The 13,702-nt window shown below is 44.3% G+C and overlaps 1 protein-coding gene across 1 annotated transcript in view; it reads left to right on the top strand.

Moving 5' to 3' along the window:
- LRP1B (LDL receptor related protein 1B) overlaps positions 1-13,702 on the top strand; it is a 2,076,109-nt gene that overhangs the window by 1,438,266 nt on the left and 624,141 nt on the right. Inside the window, exon 33 of the mRNA XM_089653623.1 lies at positions 9,180-9,320. Within this exon, the coding sequence (XP_089509749.1) occupies positions 9,180-9,320 (141 nt within the window). The remainder of the gene's footprint in view (positions 1-9,179; positions 9,321-13,702) is intronic.

Genomic DNA, 13,702 nt, shown 5'->3' with positions numbered 1-13,702 from the left:
AGGCTTTTTTTTTTATTTTGTGCTTAGCTGTGATTTAGCTAATCACCTGACATGTGCATGTGATTAGCTGTGACCATTCACAGCTAGACATTAGTATACAATGGATGGCATGAATGAAGCCATCCATTGTATACAACTGTCATGTGACCTGCTGTGATTGGTCACAGCAGGTCACATGGTACCGGCAACGGGGGGCCGGTACTCAGATCTGTCATCGGCCGTGTCCAAGGTACATGGCTGGTGACAGATCGCGCTGCTCCGCGTTCTGCAAGCGCAAAAACTGCTTATGCCTGGGAGTACGCCATATGGCGTTCACCCGGAAATCTACAGCATTTTGCCGGCCGCCAAACGGCTATTGGCCGGGCGGCTATTGGTTAAAGGAGAAGTACACCTTTAGGCTGCATTCACATCTGTGTTCTGAGAACACTGAAAAATATGCACAAAAAATGAATGTCACACTTGTGCTGCCATTTATTCTTAATAGCACCTCAAATGTAGCCAGCTGATGTGCGTAGGTGTGTGCAGCAAAAGAAGTATGTTACCAGCACACCAGGATCTCCAAAACAGGTCCAATGCTTGACTAGGGTACCTCACATGTCTCCCAGTCATTTAAATGTCACCATAGGTACCCTTCCCCCAATTTATTCTAAGAAACAAATGACAAAGGACACAATCTGGAGAAAATTGGCCAGCTTGCCCATTTATTAACAAATAACCAAAGATAACATTTATTAAAACAGAAACCATACTCATAATCCAGTAACCATAACATACAGGTTGCAGGTCTTGGGAGGCAATTGAGAAGCAACATCAGGTTGTGTACCTGTGTTGCTACTTAATGATCCCCAACCGCAAAACACTGACTTGGGGTCAAACCCACTTCTCTGCAGATACCTTCTTGTTACCACCCCATTAACTGGGGTCCAACAGAGGATGCCATACCTTAGATTGGTCACTGCTATGAACTGTTTCGAATATGTTAACGCCTCCAAAGACCCCAACCGCCAAAGGCTCTAAGGGCAAATAGAAAGGATTGTCACTCTGAGCCAGGATTCTCTTGTGTTGCATAGCACTTTAAGTGAACATGCTGAGGACAGGAAGGCAGAATGTAAACCCAAGAATGAAAATGTAATACAGCAGATTGCAGATTACCAGTCTTAGCTTTGTTTTTTCAGGCTAAGAACTGTTTCAGCAAGTACATAAAATGACTGCTGACCCTGCCAGAAATGCTGTGTTCTTAGTCACTTCCTGTGAGCTGAAATGAGAGCACAAACAATGTCACTTTTCTTCTGTAAACTGCTAGTGCCCCCCCTCCATGTAATGGAGATGAGGAAAGCAGACATGTTTGTAGTCCAGACTGGGTGACAACCATGGCTTCCTCCATAGGTACTGTAAAGTGAGAGAGCGTAGACACCCATGGACAGAAAGTGTGTTATTTGCAGGATGATGAGGTGAAAACAGAGGAATGGAAGCCAAAAATAAAAAGAGAAACTCCATGCAACCTCATGAGGTGATTGTAGCCGATTCGGTGAGTGTATTCATGACTGTTATGATGGGTCTGCCTGGATTTCCTGGCTTGTGGAATTCCCACAAGCCAGGAAATCCAGGCAGACCCATCATAACAGGTATGCAACCTCATGCAAACTGTTTAAATGGTTTTTTTTGGGTTTAACTCTTTGTCCACTTTAACCTAAATTCTATCAAGGTATGTTTATTAACGACCTGGTATTCAAGGGGTTAAAACAAGCTCATGGTTGTCACCCAAAAGTGGTGGCCACATTAGTTTTCTTTTTTAAGGCTTTGTTCCTTTATTTTCACCCAGTGATCCTGCCAGTAGCACACTACCTGTGCCTTGTCACCCTAGGCTGCTCTCCGTATTTGGACTACATACACCTCCCTCTCCTCATCTCCATTATATTTGGGGGCAGTGCAGTGGTGTATTTAGGTTTTGTGCTGCCCTAGGCAACACAAAATTTTCCGCCCTCCCCGGAGAGAGCCTTCCACTACCATCGCCCCCATACAATGGCCACTCCTCTGCCAGTGAGAGAGAGAAAGGCATTCACCTTCACAGCTCTGGACATCCCCAGGAAAGAGAGTCAAGCAGCCCACAGCCTCTCTCAGATCCCATTTGGTCTCCAAGCTGCCGTCCCTTCTTCCAGGGAGGTGGTGCTGCCCCCCTGAAAAATGCCGCCCTAGGAAAATGTCTTGTTTCCCTTGTAGTAAATATGCCCCTGAGGTAGTGTAGTTCACAGAAAATAACTGGACAAGCTGATGGCTTTGTTTGAAATTTTGGTTCAGTACCCAGGAAGTTATAAGAACTCCTATCAGGATCAACAGGTATTTTTCTGTACTTCTGAAAATATATATAGCCTTAAAAAGGAAACAAATGCAGCCACCACCTTTTGGTGAGCTTGTTTAACCACTAGACAATGGGCCTTGACGCCGAGCGGCCTCTTATTTGCATGTCATTAGAAAATACATATGTGCTGAGAATGAGCACCCTGCGTGCTCCCAGCACGTATGTCCGTGACTCACGGAAAGGTCCCGATCTCCCCTTGCGATTGGAACCTTTTCCAATCATGTGACCGTCGTGACAGCGAATCACGGCGGTCACATGACCTTAAAACCCCACCTACCTCCTGGCTTCTGAAACTCTTAAAGGGCCGGGAGGCTCCGACGCAAAGGGGTTAAACCCCTTGAATACTGAAAATGTTTAAATTTTTTTTTCATGACTTTAGATGTGCTTAAGCTTGTGATGAGCTACCTGATTTGTAATTCACCATCATTCAAGCGGAGGAGCATACCTTCTTCTGAGCTGCTGAATCGTAGTTTGTCAGTTCACTTGAATATTTATGTGCCAGTTTGGGCATGCCAAGGGGCATAACATGAGTCATTCATCTTGGCTACTCAGATTAAAATGGATGTGATCTGCTATGATTTGCATAACCTGCACATTAGGTGACATTCCGTTTCAACTGCAGATTTTCAAAGTTTCTGATCTGCATCCTATCCACCTTGGTTTGCCCAGGCAGCAGCACAATGTGGATTGGTTAAATGCCAATATGGTGCCTGAATGAAGTTCTGCTGCATGTAACAATGTATTATTACAGGTACTTATTTAGTGCTGGCAATTTATGCAGCGCTTTACATATATATTGTACATTCACATCAGTCCCTAACCTTAGATTGTACACTCCTTGAGGGTTAGGGACTGATGTGAATGTACAATATATATGTAAAGCGCTGCGTAAATTGACGGCGCTATATAATTACCTGAAATAAATAACCCTCAAGGGGTGTACATTCTAAGGTCCCTAACTCACATTCATACATATACATACTAGGGCCAATTTAGACAGGAGCCAATTAACCTACCAGCATGTCTTTGGTAGGTTAACCAGAATACCCGGAGGAAACCCGCACAGGGAGAACATGCAAACTCCAGGCAGGTGGCGCTGTGGTTGGGATTTGAACCAATGACCATAGTGCTGCCAGGTGGAAGTGCTAACCGTTTAACCACTGTACTGATCCTTTTATGACAGATTACAGAATTGATGTAGACAGATTCAGATCGATTGTTCAATGTTTGATCTTCAGCATATGCAGGTGATTGGTTTTCATTCAGTTCTGATTAGATGTTAGTCAATTGATTTTGACAAATATACTCAAGCAAGAGTGTAAGGGATTGATTAACTAATAAGCAAATAGACTGTGCACTTTGCTCCAGAGCTTAGTAAATGAGGTGAAGCTTCACTTTGCAAAGAATATCCAATCGCGTGCAGGGAAAATTACAAAAAGAAAAAAAATTTTTTGCATTTTTGCTTTCACATGATTGGATGCTGGAAAGCTTTTAAGCAAAGCTTTTGCTCATTTACTTAGCTCTGGAGCAATTGCACTTGCAAAGTGCTCAATCTAATTGAATTTAGTCACTTCCCCGCATTTTGTTCTGAAAATGAAGAACTGTGATATGGGTGTGCGTTGTTGCAGCTTGGAATGCCAAAAGCAGAATCATTGATTTTATGATGCGCTTATATTGAAAAAAAAAAATATATAGATAATGATATAGACATACGCCGTGTATACATATATAGATAGATAGATAGATAGATAGATAGATAGATAGATAGATACAGTAGATGTATTTGTTTTTTTAAATAGAAGTAGGAAAGAGTTAACACTCCTATTAGTTGGTGTTTTGCTTAAAGTATAACTAAAGTCAAAATTAAATTTTTTTTAGAGTGGAGAGAAATTAGTATCCCTGTCAGGTGTTTATTGCTGTCTGTGCCCCGGTTAGGGAGATATACCCTCTCTATTTGTCCTATTTACAATTATCACTCAGAGTAAAAATGAAAGAAAACCCTAAATTTTGGATTGTCGCCAGAACAGTTGTGGATGGGAATTCTTCCTATAGGGATGCTAGTTCTGGTGACAACCAGAGGTTCCCTCAATTTATAGGGATTTCCTCTCACTTCTTGTTTCATCTATGGGACAGAAAGTGAAGGTAAATCTCCTAAATGGGACACAGATAGGAAAAAAATAAAGCTGACAATGGTTATAAGCCTTCCTTAGTCTATCCAAAATGAAAAAAAAAGTTTTGCCTTTAGTTCTACTTTAAATCTGAAGATCAAAGTGCACACAAATTTATTAGAGTACAAAATGTGGTTTTATTCCAAGCATATATTGAGTGCAACAGTCAACACATTTTGGGGGCCACATAATGCTCATCAGGTTTTAAAAAGATATAGAATCAGCTGGTGTGGCCTCAGACTGTTATTTAACCCCTTGGGGTCAGAGCATCCTGGCCCTTTAAGGGGTTTGTGACGTCAGGAGGCAGGGTTCAGGTTCATGTGACCTCTGTGATTGACTGTTGTGATGGTTACATGATCAGAAAGCTCCTGACCGTAGGTAGCGATTGAGACCTTTCCATGAGGCGCTGGTAAATGTGCCATGAGTGCGCAGGGTATGCGCTCTTGGCGCATCTTTTGTTTACACTGGGTACGCAAGTCAAGGCCTAGTCACCATGAGGCCGCATATTTGCGTACTCTCGACACCAAGGAGTTAAACTCTCTGATAAAATTGGCAACATCCAGCACTTAGCTTAGTCTACGATAGTTGCCAAATTGCCATTACAAGGTGTTTCCACACTCCCTGTTGGGGTTTCAGTTGAATCCAATTGGAGGTGTTGGAACACGTAAAGATAGGCAAGATGGACCCCCAAACTCCCAGATGGACAGAAACAGAGTCAGGTCCACCAACAGAAATATCTACTGGCCATAATTCCCAAGACCTGAAGAAGCCAAGTTGTAGATGAGGTGTAGGTATCTCTTGATATGCAGAGACATCACACTTCAGGCTTTAAAATGGAAGGAAAGTCCACTTTGTAAGTTGTACCTTCAGGTAAAGCTATAACAAGGCTTACCTGTAGGCACAGGGAGTATCTCCTAAACTTGCACCGTTTAGGAGATATACACACAGCATGCAGCCGGTGATGTCACCAACGCATGAGTTCTGAAGGGACAGCACAGCATGCCGGACATTCAGATCTCCATGTTGCAGCCGAGGGCTCCTGTGACGTCATTACTGCTCCGGCTATTCATACTGCCAGAACCCACTAATCCGGAAGGAAGACCAGGTGAGGATAGTGGTGCCAGGGCGGTGCTGGAGGGCTCCCTGTACAGGTAAGTCTGTCATAATGTGCTAGTATGCAGTGATTACTAGTACATTATGACCTAAACCTGCAGGGGGCCCATTATTAATGTTTTTTTTTTTTTTATGCAGTTTACTACTGCTTTAATACAACATGTTTTTGAAGTTCACAGTTCACAAAATAAAAATGGAGCCAACGTATTTCGAGGTAAAGCAACCCACTTCCTCAGGACTAGTATACAACCCAATATTAAAACACATCATAAACATTTCATACTTACAATTAAAGTAAAAAATGTTGACAATAAAATTCAAGAAGACGCCAAGGGTTGGAACACCTTGCCAAGCTTCATCTGTAGCTAAAACATCACATTTAAGTGGACTAACCCTTTAAGGTTGGGGAATTTAAAAATGTGTTGCAGAGAGCTGATGCTTGAGAGTCATGAGTGCTTCTGGTGAAAGTCATGTATGTTCTCCACCAAAACACGTTGGGATTGATTCAGGACCAGTTTGCACCTGAATCTCCTGTGCGATTCTGTGTGTTGTAATTTTCCACCTATTTGTTTGAATGGGCTGAAATCACACTGGATCACACCAAACGTAGTGCATGCACTGATTTTAAAAACACATTGCAACTGGATTGCATGGTACTTTGGTAGCTTATGATCCAGTGCAAACAAACACACTGCATGTGCGACCTGCGTTTGGGACATTGTACGCCTGTAGCAGAACACACACTCAGTGTGTTTTTTATTGTAGTGAAGAAAAGGCACTCGGAATGCGTTTCCCACACTGCATCATGGTGTGAATGAGCCCTTACTAAAGGCTAATAGATTGTGCACTCTGCAGGTGTAAAAAAACATGCGCTTCTCTTAATGTTAACCAATGCTAAATATAGATAGCATAAAGATCTCAATGTGAAAAATATATTAAATGTGAAAAAAATAATAAATGTGAAAAAAATATTAAATGAGTATAGAATATAACAACAAACAATGTGAACAAAGAACTATTAATAGATAAAGTCCATCTCCATATTGTGATTCTTTCAATACACAATGATGACTTGTGCCATTCAAATCTTCCTTTTAACATATGCAATGTGCCTCCACCAATACCAACACCAGTTGTGCTCTCACCTGAAATTTTTGACCTCACAATCAAGTTTGGTCAAAAACGGTTTGCGCCCATTAAATGGACATATATTGGTGTATGACCCCTATCAAGACTCTCCTTCACTGCTGATTCAGCTCCTTCCTTCGCTCAGTGCACATTTAGAAAAATATATAGTCAAGCCAATAGTGCTTTATCGTTTAAAAAAACTACATGTTTATTAAAATATCCCATATGGAAGAAAAATATATTTGAAATATATTTTAAAAATATTCTTCCGAAATATATTGACATATATTTGAAACACTACAATTTTGGCCATATTCAATATATATATTGTATGTTGAATTATATATATAACTGTATATTTTTAAAACTACATTTCAAACATACTGTACGTCTTTAAAAATACAAATCTACATTTTTGGAATGCATTTACAAATACATGTTTAAATGACTTTTTTATATGTTAAAAAAATCTGAAGAATATATTTCAAAAATATATGTTTTAAAAAATATTTTTCATATATTTTGTAATATATACAAAACGCATTTCAACATGCAGTGTGTGTGTATATATATATATATATATTGAAATATATTTATTGAAATATATTTTGAAATATATTGAATATGGCTAAAATTGTAGTATTTCAATTATATGTCAATATATTTGTGAAAAATATTTTTAAAATATATTTTAAATATATTTTTTCTTTCATGTGGGATACAATGGCCACTCACATGATACTTGTGCTCCATTGCACCAAATATTGCACAAATGAATAAAACAATCTGTAAAACTGTAGATGACACCCTCAGGCTCTAATGGATCTCACCAGACTCCTCTCCATGAGCTCTCTCCAATACATGTCAGCTGACCACGAGCGCCATGACTTCACCAAGCCCCTCCCATTTTTTGCAGGTGCAGTTGCACCTATTTTCTCCAGACTTATTTTAAATTTTCCTAGCACCTGATTGGGTATTCTTTTAGAAGTGAAGCTTCACCACACTCACTAAGCTCTGGGGAAAATGAGTGCAACTGCAGCGTGCACAACCTATTTGCCTTTAGTAAATCCACCCCATAGTGTTTACAGCTCAAAAACATATTGCTACAAACTGTTCTTCAATACAGAAAAAACTCAATGTCTGTTTTTTTTTTTTTTTTTTATCCTTTTAATTTGCTTCTTTATTCATCATGGCATTAAAGTTATCGCTGCTTCCACCTAAATGGTTGCAGATTATTCAAGCGATCACCACTGTGTGAATGAATATTCATTTCCAGTTTATTTATTGCATGCCATTAGTGGTATTCAAATAAGCATCAGTCATTTCCATTAAATATTTATGCAGCTTCTTTTAATTCTGAGCTGTAAACAGGGAAGAGCCTGAAACAGAACAGTATTTCAGCTGAGGGCAATGAGGAAGGCTTTACCTTTAAATGGTTAGCACTTTGGCCTGGCAGTACTAGGGTCATTGGTTCAAATCCCAACCACGGCACTTCCTGCCTGGAGTTTTCATGTTCTCCCTGTGCCTGCGTGGGTTTCCTCCGGGTACTCCAGTTTCCTCCCACACTCCAAAGACATGCTGGTAGGTTAATTGGCTCCTGTCTAAATTGGCCCTAGTATGTGTATGTATGAATGTGAATTAGGGACCGTAGATTGTACGCCCCTTGAGGGTTAGGGACTGATGTGAATGTACAATATATATGTAAAACGCTGCGTAACTTGACGGCGCTATATAAGTACCTGAAATAAATAAATAAGTCTTTGTGGATTTGGGGGCCACCCCTATGAAAACTGCTATAAATGGAATCGGTTGCTGCCCATTTTAGCCAAACAAATTGTTGATGTGCCCTAGGGAAATAACTTTGTTTCTACTGGGCAAGGGCAGCATGTCATTTCTTAGAGTGGGCTTCCTGATGGGGACAGGAAATGTTCTGGCTCACAGATTTAGTATCCAGTGATTATATGAAAACCATAAACCGGGCACTGAAGGTACCAACTTTAGTAAACCATTCCCTGTGTGTCCATAGACACACAGAGAGCAGCTCAGCACAGCTCCCTCCTCACTGGCTATGATTGACAGCAGTGGGAGCCAACAACCAATTGCTCCTGCTGCTGTCTCTGAGCCAATGAGAAGGGAGAGAGCTGGAAGAGCCAGTGCTCTCGTGCACAACACTGCATCAAGATAGAGCTCAGGTAAGTATAAAAGAAGGCTGGAGGGAGGGGGGCTACATGCAGAAGATATTTTTAACTTTAAGGTAAAAAAAACTTTCAGACTTTAGAACCACTTATTTCAAAAATGATTATTGAAATTACATTTGTTAAAGTTTAAGAAGTTTTAGAGATTGGGTTTGCATACAGTATGCTTCAAGTTCATAATGAAGAGTGTTAATGATTTTCTCCAATATTTTACAGATAACCGGCTCTGGTGGGCTGATCAAAATCTTGGCCGGATCGGAACGTGTGGTAAGCGGGATGGCGGAAGTGTCTCCATTGTAAGGAACAAGACTTCAGGAGTCGTCCACATGAAGCTGTACGATAAGGAGGCACAGCAAGGTAATTTCTTGTTCTCACGCATCTATCAAAGCTGAATTTTTCATATGTAAGGCTGGTAATAAGAACCCCCTTCAAGAGCTATGGGAAGAGAGGAGTTTTCAGCACCTGACACTTCCAGGAGTGTCGGATGCCTGGTCTTTCTCTTACAAAAATCTGAACAAAACATATTCCTCTATAGTGTGTACGTCTCAATCCAGAGCATTAAGTGTAATTTCTATCTGCTGCTTCGTTCCTCTGCTATCAGCATGAATCACTTCTGAAATGATTTCCTGACACCAAAAGAAAAATGGTGACAGGGGAGGGACCTCCAGTAGATTGACAGCCTCAGCTCTGTTCCTGTGTGCTGTGTGAAGGGGGTGTGTAAGCTGGTAAAAAGCTTACAGGCTCCTCCACGACACATTTCGTACACTCGTAGATCTTCAGAATGGGTGCGCCGGGGTGTACAAAACGCGTACCGGCGGCCTCCATTTGTTACCAGCTGCACTGAGCATTTAATCCCTCAGAGCTTCCCCTGGTGACTATCCCACTGTACTGAAGAGGCTGCATCCGTGTCCTTAATGTGAACCTCCAGTTTGAAAATCCATCCAGATGATTTCCATCCATCCCGGGCTGATTCCATTTGCATCCTGAAAGGGACCCCTGGCAAACCTCCATTTATTGACACATTGCGCATTATCTCTGCGCGTCCGTGAATGCGCATTTTATACATATCCTGCCTCTCACCGATCCTAAGAAAGTGACGACTTTGGGAATATTATAATCACCTCTGAGCTCTCTTACTGTGGACTGTCATTTTATGCATGAGCCATTTGTTATACATTTATCAGGACTATATTTTAAGTGCTGCACCTATCTTATTTTATTTAACCTCCCTGGCGGTATTCCCGGGTGTAGCTCGGGGTAAAGTTTTAGTACCACAAGCGGTAACCCCGAGCTACACTCGGGCTTACCATGAGGCGCTGCTCCGCGATCCCTCGATCACTTACCTTGTCCTGCGCTCCCACGATGTCCCTCCTGCAGTGTCCCCGGCAATGTAATCTGTCGGATGCCATCTGTCATCTGGGTTCCGTGCCCTGTGAGCGTCGGGACATACGGGGGACGGAAAATGACAAAAAATGACATTCACTAAAACAGCGGTTCTCAACCTGGGGGTCGCGACCCCTTTGGGGGTCGAACGACCATTTCCCAGGGGTCGCCTAAGACCATCGGAAAACACATATTTCTGATGGTCTTAGGAACCGAGACACCGCTGCTGTCTCCGGCGATGTGTGGGCGGGATGATATGCTGCCCCTGTCACCGCCTCCTCGCCGCTGATTGGCCACCGGAACTGTAGCTCAGGAGAGGCACACAGGCGGCCAATCACCGGCGAGAAGGTGGAGCTTGGAGAGGAGGAGCCGAGCGGCAGCGCGCGGAGATCGAAGAAGATCGAGGGAGCTGCAGGAACGAGTGAAGAAAGAGGCCAGAGAAGGAAGACAGCTGACAGGTAAGTGCAAATTTTGCTGCTGCAGCCAGGTATGCAGGCTGTAGATGGGAGAGGGAGAGATCGAGCCCAGGCTGGAGCAGGGGTCAGCAAGGTAAGTATCATTGGTGTTAGTGGAAGGGATAGTGCCCCATCATTTGTGTCACTAATACCAACGATGGGGCACTATTCCTCCCCCCACTGACACCAACGATGGGACACTATTCCTCCCCTCACTGACACCAACGATGGGGCACTATTCCTCCCCCCACTGACACCAACGATGGGACACTATTCCTCCCCTCACTGACACCAACGATGGGGCACTATTCCTCCCCCCACTGACACCAACGATGGGGCACTATTCCTCCCCCCACTGACACCAACGATGGGGCACTATTCCTCCCCCCACTGACACCAACGATGGGGCACTATTCCTCCCCTCACTGACACCAACGATGGGGCACTATTCCTCCCCCCACTGACACCAACGATGGGGCACTATTCCTCCCCCCACTGACACCAACGATGGGGCACTATTCCTCCCCCCACTGACACCAACGATGGGGCACTATTCCTCCCCCCACTGACACCAACGATGGGGCACTATTCTTCCCCCCACTGACACCAACGATGGGGCACTATTCCTCCCCCCACTGACACCAACGATGGGGCACTATTCCTCCCCCCACTGACACCAACGATGGGGCACTATTCCTCCCCCCACTGACACCAACGATGGGGCACTATTCCTCCCCCCACTGACACCAACGATGGGGCACTATTCCTCCCCCCACTGACACCAACGATGGGGCACTATTCCTCCCCCCACTGACACCAACGATGGGGCACTATTCCTCCCACTGATACCAATGATGGGGCACTATTCCTCCCACTGACACCAATGATGGGGCACTATTCCTCCCACTCATACCAATGATGGGGCACTATTCCTTCCACTGACACCAATGATGGGGCACTATTCCTCCCACTCATACCAATGATGGGGCACTATTCCTTCCACTGACACCAATGATGGGGCACTATTCCTCCCACTGATACTAATGATGGGGCACTATTCCTCCCACTGACACCAATGATGGGGCACTTTTCCTCCCACTGACACCAATGATGGGGCACTATTCCTCCCACTGACACCAATGATGGGGCACTATTCCTCCCACTCATACCAATGATGGGGCACTATTCCTCCCACTGACACCAATGATGGGGCACTATTCCTCCCACTCATACCAATGATGGGGCACTATTCCTTCCACTGACACCAATGATGGGGCACTATTCCTCCCACTGATACTAATGATGGGGCACTATTCCTCCCACTGACACCAATGATGGGGCACTATTCCTCCCACTGATACCAATGATGGGGTACTATTCCTCCCACTCATACCAATGATGGGGCACTATTCCTCCCACTGATACCAATGATGGGGCACTATTCCTCCCACTGATACCAATGATGGGGCACTATTCCCCCCACTGACACCAATGATGGGACACTATTCCTCCCACTGACGCCAATGATTGGGCACTATTCCTCCCACTGACACCAATGATGGAGCACTATTCCTCCCACTGACACCAATGATGGGGCACTATTCCTCCCCCCACTGACACCAACGATGGGGCACTATTCCTCCCCCCACTGACACCAACGATGGGGCACTATTCCTCCCCCCACTGACACCAACGATGGGGCACTATTCCTCCCCCCACTGACACCAACGATGGGGCACTATTCCTCCCCCCACTGACACCAACGATGGGGCACTATTCCTCCCCCCACTGACACCAACGATGGGGCACTATTCCTCCCCCCACTGACACCAACGATGGGGCACTATTCCTCCCACTGACACCAACGATGGGGCACTATTCCTCCCACTGATACCAATGATGGGGCACTATTCCTCCCACTGACACCAATGATGGGGCACTATTCCTCCCACTCATACCAATGATGGGGCACTATTCCTTCCACTGACACCAATGATGGGGCACTATTCCTCCCACTCATACCAATGATGGGGCACTATTCCTTCCACTGACACCAATGATGGGGCACTATTCCTCCCACTGATACTAATGATGGGGCACTATTCCTCCCACTGACACCAATGATGGGGCACTTTTCCTCCCACTGACACCAATGATGGGGCACTATTCCTCCCACTGACACCAATGATGGGGCACTATTCCTCCCACTCATACCAATGATGGGGCACTATTCCTCCCACTGACACCAATGATGGGGCACTATTCCTCCCACTCATACCAATGATGGGGCACTATTCCTTCCACTGACACCAATGATGGGGCACTATTCCTCCCACTGATACTAATGATGGGGCACTATTCCTCCCACTGACACCAATGATGGGGCACTATTCCTCCCACTGATACCAATGATGGGGTACTATTCCTCCCACTCATACCAATGATGGGGCACTATTCCTCCCACTGATACCAATGATGGGGCACTATTCCTCCCACTGATACCAATGATGGGGCACTATTCCCCCCACTGACACCAATGATGGGACACTATTCCTCCCACTGACGCCAATGATTGGGCACTATTCCTCCCACTGACACCAATGATGGAGCACTATTCCTCCCACTGACACCAATGATGGGGCACTATTCCTCCCACTGACACCAATGATGGGACACTATTCCTCCCACTGACACCAATGATGGGGCACTATTCCTCCCACTGACATCAGTGATGGGGCGCTAGTCCTCCCACTGCAAAATTACAGTTATGAAGTAGCAACAAAAATAATTTTATGGTTGGGGGTCACCACAACATGAGGAACTGTATTAAGGGGTCGCGGCATTAGAAAGGTTGAGAACCACTGCACTAAAATCACTAAAATCACATAGTATAACATTACT

This window comes from Staurois parvus, unplaced genomic scaffold (genome assembly GCF_062004578.1).
Source record: "Staurois parvus isolate SC_StPar_1 unplaced genomic scaffold, SC_StPar_1.0 ptg000716l, whole genome shotgun sequence".
Taxonomy (NCBI): Eukaryota; Metazoa; Chordata; class Amphibia; order Anura; family Ranidae; genus Staurois; species Staurois parvus.
Note: the sequence above shows the minus strand (reverse complement) of the source record. Positions and strands in the feature narration are given on the sequence as shown.